This window comes from Struthio camelus, chromosome Z, assembly GCF_040807025.1.
Source record: "Struthio camelus isolate bStrCam1 chromosome Z, bStrCam1.hap1, whole genome shotgun sequence".
Lineage (NCBI taxonomy): Eukaryota > Metazoa > Chordata > Aves > Struthioniformes > Struthionidae > Struthio > Struthio camelus.
In genome coordinates this window covers 26,187,981-26,204,295 of record NC_090982.1, presented here as the reverse complement: position 1 = coordinate 26,204,295, position 16,315 = coordinate 26,187,981, and the positions used below count along the sequence as shown (strand labels likewise).

At 40.8% G+C, this 16,315-nt stretch overlaps 1 protein-coding gene across 5 annotated transcripts in view; it reads left to right on the top strand.

The window, feature by feature from the left end:
- Nucleotides 1-16,315, top strand: part of TRPM3 (transient receptor potential cation channel subfamily M member 3) — a 475,637-nt gene that overhangs the window by 424,793 nt on the left and 34,529 nt on the right. For 3 of the 5 annotated variants that reach the window (XM_068927053.1, XM_068927051.1, XM_068927052.1), the window contains 4 exons: nt 582-810; nt 3,407-3,574; nt 4,539-4,664; nt 11,261-11,401. In XM_068927053.1, coding sequence (XP_068783154.1) covers nt 582-810; nt 3,407-3,574; nt 4,539-4,664; nt 11,261-11,401 — 664 coding nt within the window. The remainder of the gene's footprint in view (nt 1-581; nt 811-3,406; nt 3,575-4,538; nt 4,665-11,260; nt 11,402-16,315) is intronic. The other 2 variants (XM_068927054.1, XM_068927055.1) reach the window with 1 other exon arrangement.

Here is a 16,315-nt window from a genome sequence, read left to right as displayed (position 1 = left end):
TCAAGAGTCAGGCTGCAACCTTTTTTTGTGCCTTTTCAAGACAGTTTATTTATCCTAAGTGGTTGTTGAAAACCTTACAAACATGAAATTCAGGCAGAAGCTGTAATTAACACAGAGCTCATGCTTAGGTGAACAGTCGGTGAGACTAGATTTCATAATATTTTTTTCTAATATTAAAAATCTGACACATGAAAAATGGTGAGAATTTAGAAAACGGTATCAGACACACCTCTTTCCAGGAAACTTGACCATAAAACCGTGAGCAAACAGTGGAGAAGTGATCCACAAAGCTGCAGACAACCAGTGGGTTTCAACCAGAAAATGTCAGGGAGGTGGGCAGGCAGGTGGGAGCAGACATCTGGTAGATGTGGGTGCTCAGCACTTCTAAGTTGGACCACTTATTTATATGCCTACCATTAGCCACTCACATTTGAAAACGTGGGTTTCCTTGTCTGCAGTCACCATCACGACTTGCATGAGGGCAGGTGATGCCCCCTTTGCAGAGGCTGTCAGTTACAGAGATCCCTCTTTGCAGCAGGCCACTTGGGCTAACACAATGAACAAATGTGCCCCCATTGCAGGGACTTTGGCCAGTTGGCGGTGGAGCTGCTGGACCAGTCGTACAAGCAGGATGAGCAACTGGCGATGAAACTGCTGACCTACGAGCTGAAGAACTGGAGCAACGCCACGTGCCTGCAGCTCGCAGTGGCAGCCAAGCACAGGGATTTCATTGCTCACACTTGCAGCCAGATGCTGCTCACGGACATGTGGATGGGTCGTCTCCGGATGCGCAAAAATTCTGGTCTAAAGGTCAGCACTGTTTTAAAATGAAATTAACAGTTAGAGCAGTTCTAATAGAAGGTAGTGAAGGCTCACAACAAATTAGAAACAACTGGATCTATTAACCACTTTTCGGCTGCTTATTTATAATGATGTTAATTAGGGTCTATCCTTCCTGTGTTCAGCTTTTCAGCAGGAAGGTTATCACAAACCCAGGTTCAAGGCACGTTACTTAGGTTTTCGTCATCATCAGCAAGAGTTGTCAGAGTAAGAATTGTGCCAGCAAGTTAGTATGTCACCCTGCCTGGATACCTGAGGTGTTATCCAAGGTTTCTAAAGATAAATAAAGAAAAATGTGTGTGTAAGCAAATTAACTGCAAGTGCAAGGTCCTGATCTGACGACCTTGAGGAGCAGTTCCTCAGAACAGGCCAAAGTGAAGCATACGAATTTTCTTGCAAGCCCCTGCCAGTCTTCCTGATGACTGACCTGAAGGGACTACCCGAGGGGATCTAGAGAATAATTCAATTTCCAAAGCCATTTAAGCTTTACTTCCACCAGCAAAACTGCTAACAGAGCAAGGTGGATTCTGAGAGGTGAGTTTCTGCCCAGAAAAAAATGGGCTGGTATCTTTCACCTTCACTAAAGTACTCAATAGTCAGTACAAGGCCAGGAGTTGCCTCTTCCTCCCAGCTGATAGGGATGTATTTTCACAGGGGAAGATTGTCTCTCCTGCATTAGCTTTGTGTGTGAATAGTGATACTTGCTCCAGCTGTTTTGCTGTGTGAAATGATGTTTGGTAATGGTGAGAATGATTATGACTAAAAGCATCATTATCATACTGGATCTAATCCAGTAACAATGATAAATGAGGATAAGTGACTGAAAAGATTCTCATCATCCTCCTGTAGGAGCTGCATTTAAATACCGTGCTACTTACAGATAGAAAGCATCCTCATATATGGGGACATCTTCACTACCTGCTTTTCTGAATCATGTCACAGACCCTTCGTCCTCCATGAGGGATTGGTCCCTTGCTGACCGCTTGGCTTTGCAGATATTCCACCTGGGTAGATCTGGCTCGGTGCAACAACTCATTTCCCACTGTATTTTTAATTCTTTACAGCTTGCATCTCAAGCCATAAAATAGACCCTCTTTTCACAATGATTAATTAAAAGTAAAAAACTCTTTTTGCCTCTCAGCTTCTTGTAACAGAAGGACCTCCAAAGGCTCCTTCACTCAGTTTATAATCTGCGTTTACTCACTGACGTTCATTAGCAGGCCCTGTATAAAGGCAAAGCAAGCTACAGTCTATGCGAGCAAGAGGCAGGGTGGCAAAGAAATAAATTTGCAAGCATGAGTCATGAATTATTTCCCATGAACGGTTTTCTCCAGCTGAAATTGGCAAATGGCAAGAAGGCTGAGTCTGATTCTCTTAATGTCTCACCAGGGAATGTATAGCACTAATGCAAGGGGGAGAAGCAATTGTTAATTCTGCCTGTTCTTAAAAACAGCCTCTCTGGGAAGTCAGGTCTGCCTGACTTCTTGTCTTCTCTGCTTCTCTTCCTGACCCCTCTGCTTTAACACACTCTCGCCCAATTGTATCCTCGTCCCAAAAACCAAGGGCAGGAAGAGTCAAGGCTGCTTAGTGCTCAGCTGGTCTGAGGCTGGACACAGGGTTCACATATTCTGGCTGCTCCTAATTACAGTAATTTGGATGATTTCTGTAACACGCTTGCTGCCTGCCAGTATGATGAGCACATGCAGTCTCCCTTTTCTGACAGGCCAACAGCCTAACTGTCTGGTTTCACTGTCTTTTAGGGAAAGATGTATAATAAAATTGTTTTCTGTGAGGTTCCAGAAAAAAAAAAAAAGGCCAGTAGCTGTAACTCGATGGCCCGTTACAGATAGACCACTTCTTTTTATATTGTGATGTCCTTAGTTATGCTATTCATTTGACCCCAAGCATTATGCATTGCACATATCAGCACAAGGTAAATTTAATGATTTCTGCATTCCCTCTGCACAAGAAAGGGGATACAGAAAACAAGGAGCTGGCATAAATATGAACATTACATGGCTGCCAGGTTACTGAAGCAAAATCTAAGGGGGCTGCATGGTCAGTGTTTGCTATTGCTGGCTTTGTCTTTTCTCAGACCCACGCATGCTTATGCCTTGACCTGTACTACCTGGCCATATTAAGTTATATTAAATTAATGCTTCTTGTGCGTCATTTACACTGATATTGTCTGTTATGTACAATGCAGAAATCTGCAGGTTTAAGGTCTAAATGCATCCATGGTCCCACCTGCCATTGAGCCTATGTACTATTTTATAAATGTATTCTAGTGGATAGCAATATGCATCTGATGAGCAAACAGATAAAATATTCAGGAAAGTCAATTAGCCATAGTACTCATAGCACTGCTAATGGAAGTTACATGCTTTGTTTCACCACAGGGCTCTGAAAACATTACCCCAAGTGACAAATACTATATTGCCATAGAGACTCACATGCACAAGTATATTTCTTCCCCCTCGGGAGTTGTTCCGTTTGATACTAAGCAACTACCATGATTGTAATCTGTTTACTGCGATGATTACTGTTGTCATTATTATTGCTTTAGGTAATTCTAGGAATTCTACTTCCTCCTTCAATCCTCAGCTTGGAGTTCAAGAACAAAGATGACATGCCTTACATGTCTCAAGCCAGTGAGATCCATCTTCAGGAGAAGGAGCCAGAGGAATCAGAAAAACCAGTGAAAGAAAAAGAGGAGGAGGACATGGAACTCACCGTAAGAGCTGACAATAAATCACTGGTGTCAGTGCTGTCAGTTTGCTGTTCCCACCTCTGTGGGTGTTGCAGGCTATCTGTTGGCTAAATTTAGTATATGAACAGGACACCAGTCTTAACAGCCCCCTCTGCTTTGTGGGACTTACACTGTGTATGTTGGCAGCATTGTGTCTTGATGTCGCAGCAGTACATGATGATGTTAAAGCATTACTTTCTGATGTAATGTCCTCATATTTTGATTCAATTCAATGCTGCATTGTCTGAATTAAATTCTAGAGATCTCAGAATTAAAAGCACTTAGCCATGACAGATGACAAGGCACCCTGATAGAAAATATGCTCACTAAGTCTTCCTTGGGATGCAGAGGCCCAGAGAGTGATGGAAGCTAGAGATTTCCTTTCAGTTTTTCCTCTCAGTTCATTTTAATAGAGTGCAAGTTAGTGTGCAAGTAGGCAAGAAAAATGATGAAGACATTCTTCAAAATTCCTTATGGATTTTTAGTCAATGCCTGTCACATATATACACAGGCAATTTTTAATCCACTGAAGACATTAGCAAGTAGCTAGACAACTCAGCCCTCACTAAGAGCTTCCATAGCTCAGTAGAACTGTGCAAGGAAGGGCTTGTCTGTAGTAGTAACAGCCTCAGATGACTAATTTACACCATAGAGAGAATCAAATAGCTAACGCTCTGAAAATTATGCAAGTCACCTGCTTCCAGTCTGTTCTCAGACTCGTTGGACATTTTCTAATTCTGGCTGTTATCATAAGCGTTAACAGCTCTACCTTAGCTTAGCTCAGTTTGGCTTGGTTCTGATTGTGGTGTAAAGACACCACAAGGCTTAAAGGCTTAAAACTTATTCACAGTTCTTCTAGGTCAGGACACAGGAGTGGAAATAAAAGGGTTTTTTCCTGGTTAATTTAAAACAAAAAACAAAAAAACAAAAAACAGACTGTTTCCCACAGGCAAACAGCAGGAGCTGCCCCCAGGACCCTGTCTGCAGGCAGGCAGAAGGACCTGCCTACGGGACCCAATATGCAGGCAAGCGGAAGGAGCAGCCCACAAGACCCACCTACAGGACCCGTTTGCAGGCAAGAACCTGGCTGTTGGGAAAGACCAGAAGCCAGAATAGCAGCAGTGGGCTGTTCTCTGCCCATGAGCTACTAACAGTGATTTACTATCCCTGGCTTACGATCCGCTCATGAAGTGCCTATTCAAATCAAATAAGCACTTTGCAAGCTGCCTTTTTCTTGGCAATGGGTAGAAAATTGGGGGGAGGAAGTCACTTCCATCTCTCTGCAATTATCCCAGCTCCTAGTTTCTTGTCTACAATACTGTGTTTCCTTTTTACCTCCTGACTCCCCATGCAAGGAACTGATGTGCTGAACTGTATATGCTTTTCCAGACGAGCTTTAGACCTTCTCTTCCTTGTCCTTTCAGTGTGCTGACAGTCCTGTTGCTCTTCCCCGTCATTGACTCTGCCTAGCTACTCCCTCAAATTTGACGCATCACTCCAGTGAAGTTTCAGATACAGCCTTTTTTTATAAAAGTGAGAACTGTTTCCATGGAGTCCAGCAATTTTAGAAACAAAATCTTTGGCCCGCTACTACTGACTTATTATTTTGCCTATATAATCTGTAGTGAGTTTCAGGACTTGTAACATGGCTTCTTCAGTCAGTTTTTAGAGCAATGGCAGCAATGCCCTTCAGTGCGGTGGAAAACAACTTGATAGCAAAGAGACCTTTCTATATATGTTTGTGGTTAGATATCAGAGACCGTTATATCTTGTCCCTTTCAGTCATGGTGTCAGGGACAGTGGTCCTGCCTGACGTATTTTAAGTATTAAAAAAAATATTCTAGATTGAAGTGTGGGGTTGTTTGGCCTAAAGCTTAAAAAAAAAGGGTGAACTAAAAATCATTTTGGTTACCCCAAAAGTCCATTTCTGGCCAATAATCTATTCATCCAAATAATTTCACGTAGCTCTATTCCTAATTATTCCCAATGAATACTACCCAAGTCTGTGTACTCCTGTAATATTATGTTCATATGCATTTTTATAAAAGTACCCTTAACATAACAGATCACATTTAGACAAGCTCAGTTGACTGATTTCTTCTGAAATCTTCTGTCTCCTCTGCTGCTAAACGCAGGTGACTGCTTAATGGAGGGATTTTGCCACTGCTTAATGGTAGGACAACAGAGCCAGTTCTTCCAGACCGCGCTTGTGCAGAACGGATGAACTACAGCGCTACAGTGATTTTTTGTTCTCTTTTATACCTATTTTGCACAGAAAAATGTGGTCACAGAGTACAGCAACAGTAAAATAAGTCCACACATGGTTGCGTCTGTATGTGAATATATGTTTATTTTGTGCCATGTTCCTCTTAAAGGATTTGGTGGACTGGTGAATGTTGGGATATACTATATAAACACATAGTGTTTATTCGCTGTGAACTATTTGTTACTCACACCTGTTTTTAAATTATAACAGGTATATGAGAGTGCTGGGCACACGTTTCTTCGACACTTTGATGCTAGGCAACAGATTTGGTTTTTTGCAGCATATTCACAAAAACATGCTAAAGTACTGCTCCCCTCGCCACCTCAGCACCAGGCAGTTTAACACAGTTTCTGCATGGACATGCCAGTCGTTAAACCTTAGTAGTAGTCCTCGAGGAGTAGAAGGGCGCTAAAATTTAAAGGTCAGGGACCTTTTATATTTGTACACTGTCCTGACCAGAGCATTAGTTTAGTGGCTGATTTTTAGGTTAAAGCCTTTTAGAGGGTGTTTTATTTGTTGTTTTGTTCTAATTTTCCAGGTCAATTAAGAAGTTTAGGCTTTCACAGACAGCACTAAAAGTCTGAGTTAGGACATTTCAACAACCGCAACGTTGATTAGTGCTGGCCTTTAGGATGATCAGTATTTTATTCATGTTGTCTATGCTTAGCCTTTTCCCTCTAGTAAAAGTAGCTCAATATTAAGTCAGAAAAATGCAGTTCTCAAGCTGGGAAACTTTGAATATCAGTGCTCGTGCAAGGTCAGTGGGTGCTGGTGAAGGATTACAGGCCTTCTGTGCTAAAGCAAAAAGCTTTGTTTTATCTGCAAGAAGAAAAGCTGCTTGTAAGAGGAACTCTGCTTTCCTATAACCCTTAGACCTATTTTCCATGGTGGGGTTACCTGAGAGATCTTCCTGCCCATTAATAGTAGCGCCTGAAAAAGCTGAGGACAGAGAGCCACCACAAGGGACACAGCTCATGGTTGCCAAATCAGCACTCATACCTCTCTCTCCCAGGACAGGGACAGAAGGCGAGACCAAACTTTTGCCCCTGTGAGTGACCCAACTGAAGCAAGGTACAACAGCCAGGCCTAAATGCACGGGATACATAACAGGGATAGGGAATTTTTCTTTTTTCTAAAAAAGCTATTTGGTTATACATCATCCCACATGGCCTCCATCATGAGTATGTCAGCATCATCAGTACCATATCAATTATGGCTAAGTAGGACAAATATATGAACCATCCTATCTAGAATTGCCACAGCGGTTTCCTTTTACAGTCAAATTAAAATTCTGACGAACTTTAAATAGCCATTTCTTATTTTTTATTTTATGCCATGCTGCACGTGCTTGCTTTCACGCATGGGAATATAAGCATATGAGGATACTTTTAACAGGCTTGAGGGCATTTTCATATCATTTTGAAGACCATTTTTCTGTGGGCACCAGTGGTCCAAGAATGTGAAATTCCTCCATCGCGTCCACCTCTCACTAACCTCCTTTGGGGAGAAATGCACTCACAGCGCTCTTACATCTGTGTAAGAAATCGACATAAAAGCTAGGCAACTTCTTAAAAACTATGGTTTGAGACTTTTTAGGGACTTGCAAGACGCTAGGCCAGTGCTAGCCTTCTCCATAATTAGGAATTTCCTCCATTTCTCCAGGCTCTTTGGAAACGTCTTGCGCAGCTGCTAAGCAACCACTTTGGCACTCTCCATTTCTTTCACGGTGTTCAGCATTCTGGAGGGTTGAGCTCCTAAGTCTGCAGCTAGTGTTTCAGATGTGTTCTCTGTTTTCAGCTTTAAAAATTGCTGAGCGTGTGCAAAATCCCATTTTATATGCTTATAATTCAAAGGTATTAAATATTTTTCACTACCGGTAGTTCAAGGCAAAGAACCGTAACCCTGGAACAATTATCATGGAGGCATCATTTCCGTATGTATGGTAGGATACAAAAGGCTATGCAGAGGGATGTGTAATATATCCACCCAGCTGTGTACAGTTTCCTCACCAGTTCTGTGTAAATACGAGGAAAGTCTGTAAGTAGCACATACCTTTCACTAAAGATAAAATGTGAAGAGCCTATGATCGTTTTATCGGGGCTCAAATTCCTGTTGATCAATTATAAAACAGATAAGTGTATCATAGGATTTCATGCTGCTCTCTAAGGAACATATTTTAATTCAGAAGTACACTGCCCAAAAGTGTCCTGCTTCCCTATCAGTAAACAGTCCTCAATTAAATAAAGCTAAATGCCTGGGAAAAAAACTCCAGAATTCTGATTAGAAAATCTCCATGTAAAAGGAACGCACACATCAATCCCAGCCCCCCAGGCTAAAATGATGCAGTCGTACTGTACTTCACATGTTGCACTGCTGTCAGGCTTACCTTGCATGACTCATAGTGAATCATGGACAGAATTGTGTATTAGAAAAAGAGATGCCGCCTACACTCAGTGTCTTGAGTTGTTCTCACCCTATTGCTTCTCCTTTCAAATGGAAACACATTTATTCACATTCAGCACTGCAGCTATTCTGTTAATGCAGGGACTTACCTTATTTCGGTATATTTCTGATGAAGAGGCTTTTCAGATGGTTAATACTGTGATATAATTAACGTTTGGGGACATTAGGTCAAATCTAATCCCCAGCCATCTCAGAGCAATTCCCCATCTGTAGCATGGGGGAAGGGAGACATTAGTATTGTATGGTACATAGTTAATTCAGAAATAATTATAACATGATAAAATTACAGCATCATTTATCAACAAGAAAGCAATAACAAGCAGGAAATCAGCATCCGTGAGCTAAAACATAAATCCGGGTACTGAAAGAGCATTATCCTAAAATCATCCCAACTCACTGATTTCCGTGAGAGCTGTGGGTCTCAGAAATGTGAAATTTATAAAATTGTGAAGGATTTAAACTCTCATAAATAATCCCCTTCACTGAAGCACCGTGCTGCTCATTTGTTAAACCTGCCAGCATTCATTTTTACCGCTTCTGCGAAATTCTTGAGTGCAAGAGGACAGCAGAGACAAAGCCTCATGAAAAGCTATGGAAAACTCTGTAGCACCAGATGGCAGTTTTTCCTAAAACAGTGTCAGGAGGTAGAGAGAAGCAAAGAAATGAGTAACTTCTTAAGCCAGAAATTTTTCAAAGCATACACGTCCTAATGGACTTTTTTCCCAAGTAGCCAATCCTTGATCTGTATCTGGGAATGAGTTTGGCTTTGTAATCTTCAGGTAACGATATGCAGGGTTCTGTGAAGTCTCTGTTACTGTAATTATATTCAGTAGGTTTCATGTTCTTGCAGACTATCTGCTTATCTCATGAGAACCCTTCAACCATCTCCTCTGCTCAGCCGCCACTTCCTTTTTTTTTTCTTGTGAAACTCTTGCCAGACTTTAAAGGGTTTATGTGCTCAGTGAGAATCAGAATGGAGGCATCCTTTTCTTTTTTTTTCTTTTTTTAACACACATTATTTTATATATGTATGGTAATGAACACAGAAATCTGAACAGGCATTAAAAGGTAAAGGAAACAGATAACTTCACTGGAGCAGGCTGCAGTTATAAGAAGATATCAGCAAGCTAGTTTCGCAGCCGTACTTGTGTCCTGAGTCTTTGTTCTACTTTAGTAAAAATGTGAAAGACAGCACCTGTGCATAGTCAAATTCAAGAATATAAGGGACAACATGGAAAGTAATAATACCAGAGAAAAAAATGAATTTGTAAATTAAATGCAATAGAAATACTAGAGAGCAGGCATCATGTAAGCAATGTTACAGATATCTAGACTGACTGAAAGAAGAAAACATGGTCACCAGTTTATTACTAAAATTTAATATTTTCCATGACCAAAGACCTGTATGAATGGCTCTGCATGAGGCTCAAAAAAAGGAAGAAAAAGAAAGATTGTGATTCTTGCTTTTAAATACATGGAAATTGCTTGGCCTTTGCGGTCATAAATCGTCTCCTATTCCTGCAGGGAACTAGAACCAGATCAAATAGCTCACCTGAAGCTGATGAGTGAAGTGTGTGTAGAACATCCTATTGAATCAGAGAACACAGAGAGAGATAAAAGAGGGGCCTCTGCACTGAAAGACAGCACGTCTGGAAGCTCATTGTTCCCTTTAACGGTTGTCTCAGTGGCTTAGTTTTCCACGTTTTTTATATTGTGATTGAGAACAATGGTATCTTCAGGGATGTTGAAAGTTCGCTTCAGTTAACATAAAAGTACTAAAGTGCTTTGATCTGCTTGGAGAAAAACATTATAGAAACATTTAAATAAAAGCATCATGGTGCAGTCCCTGCATACTTAGACGGGGCAGTTATATCTCAATTCTTGCAGTTGCTTTCATCTGCAGGAGTACTACAATCTGTATCTGCTGCCACAAACTAAGTAGTAAGAACTTGCTCAGGACACAGTAACAGAAAATCCACTATGAGTCTGATACTCACAAAAGAGTTTTTTAAAAGAGAACATTTATCAGATTAATCTGTATTCGAAATACAAAGGGACACCTTAATTTTAGTGAGTATTTGGTTTAGTCTGTCCTGCCACTTCTCTCTGGAGCTCTGAAGCTTCTCTCTGAAGCTGGTCATAAAGTTAAGAGTAAACATAATATTATCTTCTTTTGCCTGTTAGCTGTGCACTTACTACTGAGGACTCCTTAAGTATGTGTTTCTGGAGCTCTGGGTAGATCTTTGGGGAGCATGAATTCCAGCAGTATCAGTGAAATCAAGTCAGCCACGGGCAATGCATGACCACTCTGCAGCTTCATTATGGAAGAAGCTGCAATCACTGCTGAAGGAAGCTTGAGATCCAAGGCCTTAATGCTGCAGTGAACTGTACTGCTCTGTCCTCTACGTGCATATGACGTTCACTGTGGGATCATTGCCTAAGGTGGATCCAGTGATCAATACAAAAACCATCACTAGCTTCATTGCTTCCAGCTCAGCAACCATCATCTCATCTTTCCCCCTGCTGTTCTCTTTCAGCGTCAACCTTATGATCTTTTCTTTGTAACAAAACTTCTCTGTTTTCTGTATATCTGTTTGTTGTGTGTAAGTATACAATAGGAAGCTACCACTAGGAGAAAAGAAATCAGTACAGTAAAAATGGGAAATGTTCTCTCCATCTTATTTTTTGTCGGCTAGTCAAGGATTACCTTGGTGTTGACAGTTCCTGAAAAGCATCGCTTTTTCAACTTACAAGATGCTAAATAGTAGCTTCTTACATAAAAGATAATCTGAGAACAAGGCATTTTACACCTACCTATGGTCATCTGTTTTTTCTAAAGATCAAGAAATCAGAGAACTTTTGAACAGTTTCCTTCTGAAATTTCAAAAAATAACTATTCATCTTTCACAGAGAAAGAAACACAAAAATGTCCTTTCTTATAGGCAATGCTGGGACGAGGGAACGGAGAGTCATCAAGAAAGAAAGAGGAAGAGGAAGTTCAGAGCAGGCACAGACTCATCCCTGTTGGAAGAAAAATCTATGAGTTCTACAATGCTCCCATTGTTAAATTTTGGTTTTACACAGTAAGATATCTTTCCAGTTACGTTACTACTGATGGAAGAAATGCTGCCGTAGGATCAAGGTCATCTTGTGTATTCCTTTGAAAGTCTACATCTGCATACATTGGAGGGCTTCCCCATAAATATTTTCATAAACATCACTTGTGGAGGTCAACTAGCACCTGCAGACCTGTCAAAGGGTGTTAAATACTACTGCTTCATTCTGGAATTTCACAGTTATAATATGAACCACTGTGTATGTTTTCCTTCAAGTACAGTAGTAAGCGGTAGCTTGCTATCAGCAAGCGCTCCCATGAAATTCACTGCTGAGCCCAGTGGGAGGCTGGTCTGATTCAGGATATCAAATTGGACAATAACTAATGAAAATAAGAAACAGATAAAGCACATTTTTTCTTGGAATATTTTTGCACTGTTCTGTTTGGCTAATCTGCAGAGTGTCTTTCAGACAAAGAGTTTGTAAGTACCTGTTAAAAACCGAAGATAGGAGTAGCAGTCAACATGGATTTTTCAGAGACAAATTATGTCAAGACAGTCTAATTTCCTGTATTATAAAGAAATAGGCTTTTCAGATGGGGCAGAAAGCAACTGATGTCTTATCTTTCGACTTAGGTGAGATAGTGTTAAAAACTTTACTAGATTTTTTGACTGACAAATTAGTAGCTGCCGTATTAAGCAGTTATTATGTGGATACAAAGCTTTTTGGCAATTGGTCCTCAAGAGCAGTTATTAATTATTCACTATGAAGCTTGAATGTCCCCCCTTTAGGAAGGGTTCCTCTAGGGTCTCTCCTACATCAGGTACTACGTGGTATTTTCATTCACAACTTGGAATAGAGACTAGTTATTAAATTTGGAAATGACACTAGAATGTAGAAGGATGGGAAGAAACTGTAAAATGGACACAGAAAGTAATATTTTGTATCTGCTTGGCACTAGTAAAATCTTGGCTGGAAGAGTATACCCCAGCTTCTGCATCATATGACAAATGTCGACTGGTCTGAAAGACCCAAAAGAGAGTCAGCAAAATGTTTCTAGAGGTCTATAAAACATGACTTATAGGGAAATATTTAAGGAGGCAAAGTTGTTTTCCATGGAAAAAAGAACTCTGAAGAAAGGATTTAATATGTATATGTAGCTGCAAAGAGGAACAAAATGGAATATTCTCCAAATCCCTGCTGAACAGGACAAAAGGAAATTAATTAAGTTGCAGCAAGGCAGTTCTAGGTAGGATGTTAAGAAACAGTTTCTAACAGGATAGTTCTGAGAAACACTGCCATAAATTGTCTAAGGAGACGGTAGATTTTCCATTATTAGTGATTTCTAAATCTAGCTTATCAAAACATATGTCCAGTATGGTACAGTATAATTGATCCAGCTTTGGCACTGGTCAATTGGCCAGATGATTTCTTGTCATCCTTCCCAGCTATACTTTCTATCATTCTGCTGAATGCAAAGCAGCACAGCTTCCACAAATCGCAAAGAATGTACTTCACTCCCTCCTTCTGTAGATGATTTTGTAATGGAAAAACTACCTTCTGAGACCTGGACAATACATCTACAGACAGGAGGAACAACCCACATCAACAGAAACTAAATTATGGTGGGCAGCTTATGCTAGCAAATAGCTCCAGTTTGGCAACTTGGAATTACTGCTTGCTGAACTGCAGCCAATGCCTGTTAATCAGGCTGATGAGTCTAGAAACTGCTCATCAGCAGTCTCGTATCATTATCAACTGCAAAATGTATTATGCCTAACCAGAAAAGTCTTTCCATTATAAGCTGAAAGAAGCATCCTGGGTCTCCCTGTTAGTTCAATTCTGAAATGGGAGAGAGAGATCAATACTGAATTTCCATTTAGACCTGTTTCTACAGTTTTATGTCCTAAGGCAGGTCTCAATCAAGGCCATTTATTAAATCTGGATCTTGGCTACACTGAGTTTCAAGAGCAAATTAAGGTGGATTTAGGCTGCAGTGGTGGCCAGTAGGATATACTGAGGAACTCCTGGAGAAAAGAGGGAAAGCAACTTTTAGATGAGGGTTGAAATTGCACAGTCTGTCTCACTTTTCGCAAGCACACAGATGGAAGCACTAATCATAGCTCTCAAAAGAAATCCCCTAAAATTTTACACTCCACAGTCTGCAATGCAAGAAATGTGTCCATGGCTACTGTACATCAATTAAAACCACTTGATTATTGTATACCCTTCTAACTGGTATTATTCTATACCTATATCCATCTTCACTCTTAAAATATGAGAAAGCAGGCTAAATGTAGGGATATTTGAGTAATATTTTGGGTCAGCAGAGGTGTCAAAATAAACAGCCTTTTCTCACCAACAAAACTTTTGCCTTTCACTCTGGACATCCATTAGTTTCAAAAATCATTTACTTTGTATTGTTTTGTGGCTGTTTCATGGAAATCCACGACCTGAAGGTCTCATCTCACAGACTGCCAGTGAAGAGGGTAGCCTTCCTCTTTTAACTACTAACTTTGGGTTGAAGTGCTAGCCTCAGTGTAAGACATAAGGTGTAAGAGGCCACATTTCTACTTCCTCCTCTGGGGAGGAGCTATGGAGGGAGCTGGACCCCATTAAGAGCCATCTTCTAAGCATCAGAGTGGTTTTGCCATAAGTTTTTCATTTTGGGACCACTTCACTTTATGACCGTGTAATTACGGCAGACAGTGAGGAAAGGGGAAGGTAATCTTGCTGCTGAAGCACTCCCTCACTGGTACAATTTCCAGGCTTGCCCCTCACCTTAATGAACGTTTTAAGTATTTTTTACAGAGTGGGACAGCAGCCGTAGGAGGCCAGGGAGTAACCCAGCCTAGCAGGCGTTCCTGTGCTTAGTTTCTTCAGGTGCTGCCTTCAAGCATGGGAAGAGCAGCCCCTAGCTTTCTGCCAAGCCACACAAAAGCATAAGAGACTGTTCAGCTGCTTGTGTAGTAGCACTTTTGAAGAAGCTTGTGTACCAGCATTGGCAGCTGCACTGAGGTTTGACAGCAATGTGGGAGCAGGATGTGCTCCTGGGAAGGCAGAGCTACAGGCTTAACGAGGGAAAGGGAGGGTGTCACTGGTGGCCTGAAGGGCTGGTCTCTTGGGCAAAAGGGGCCCTGCTTCAGCATCATTCCTTGCTTAAATCAAGATGCAATGTATTTTTGCCAGGTGAAAATTTTCAGGAATTGTCATTAAATTTGGATTGGCAAAATCTTAGAAGGAAATTAAGAAAAAGCAAAAGCCCCTACTTACACTAAGGGTCTTATGGTTTCTATTATTTTAATGTTCCTGTTCTTCTGCTATAATAACCACAAAAGTTCAGTAAAGGTTTATGAGTCAAAATAAATCAGTTAGATTTGCTCCTGATTAGTTTTTAATGAGATCTAATGAACCCATTCCAAGAGGGACATTAGGTGACCCTGTCACATGGCTTTTTGCAGTATGGTAGAAAGTGTTCCTTCAACTGGGGAGGCATGTATCCAAAACAGGGTTTCTGCTGACTCACGTGATGCCCTGGATGCTGACATAAGTCAGTATTGCCCTCTGTTTTCTTCGGGAGTGTTCAGGGAAGACCAAGAAAGCTCTAGACCTGGGCATTGCAATCCATCGTCAGGCACAAATCAAAAGACAAACGAGATCATTTCCTCCTCTGTTTTAAGCAGATGAGAAGCAGTGATTCGGCTGGCTGTCTTATGTGTGCTGATAGTTATGGGCAATTTAAAGAATTCTCCTGAGTATCCTTCAAACCAGCAACTGAAAGGAAAATCAGAATCCTGTGACTTTTGCACAGTGCAGAAATATTTTTTTCTAGCATATAGAACAAGACTATAAATTCTGTCTGTGAGGTGCTGAACACTGGAATAACCCTACCCAAAAGTCCCAAGCCCCTCTAAAATTGCATCATCTTGAGTCTGATACTGAGAAAATAAATAGTTATGAGTAAAATGCGTAAGGGAAAAATATCTGTTTGAAATATAGATGTATTCAAATATAGATGTATTCAGTAAGCTTTCTCCAGCGGTGGAGGTTGTAATCAGAATGTCTAGGCACAGCCTTGAGTGATATTTTCTCTGACCTGAATTTGCTTAAGATGCATTTTCTTGTAGGACTGCTGTTGAAAGGTGAAGTAATCACAGTTAGATGCTGGCTACGAGAAAGCCCATCCACAGCCACTCACCCGTGCTACAGGCCATGATCCACTGTGGTACCAGGGATTCTCTGAATTTATGAATTTGATGAGGAGCTTTGCCTTTTTTTTTTCTTTTTTTTTTTTTTTTTGGATTGACCATTTGATTTGACTGGGCATATAGAAAGAAAGGAAAAAGGAAACAGAAATCAAAAACATAATCCACAGTTTTCACTATGTCAAAGATTAGGGCAGAAGGCAGCTGTATTAGAGAAGTAGAAGCAAAATGGTTATACTTAAAAATTAGCAAAAAACAGAAGATGAGAATGTACAGCTACTTACAGCAGTAAGATCAGTAGGAGTAAGAGTGTTCAGGAAAGGAGTCATGGTACAGGCTAAGTCAATACTACACTGGGTAGAGAGATCATGAGCAACACCTAGGCTTCACACAAGGATTGCGCAAAAAGGGCATGGAAAGTCAGAGTGAGACCAAGTGAAACGAACAAGGATAAACAGAAAAGAGGGGGAGTGTTAGAGCAGTAATGGGCTGGGGAGAAACATGCACATAGGTGACTTAATAAGTCAGTATGGGATAGCTGGCGTCAAGGTATCCCATCACTGTGGGATGATCCAGGGGAGCTACTTTAATATAGTTTTGTTGGGGAGGCAGATGTAGGTGGGGGAGAGGAGATTAAGGCATTTATTTTGCGGACTCCATTTTGTATGTGATTTGATGTGAGCTTTTCCAGAGAACACAGAGCGCTATCTGATTGTTCTTTTGTCTGCTTAACTCTGG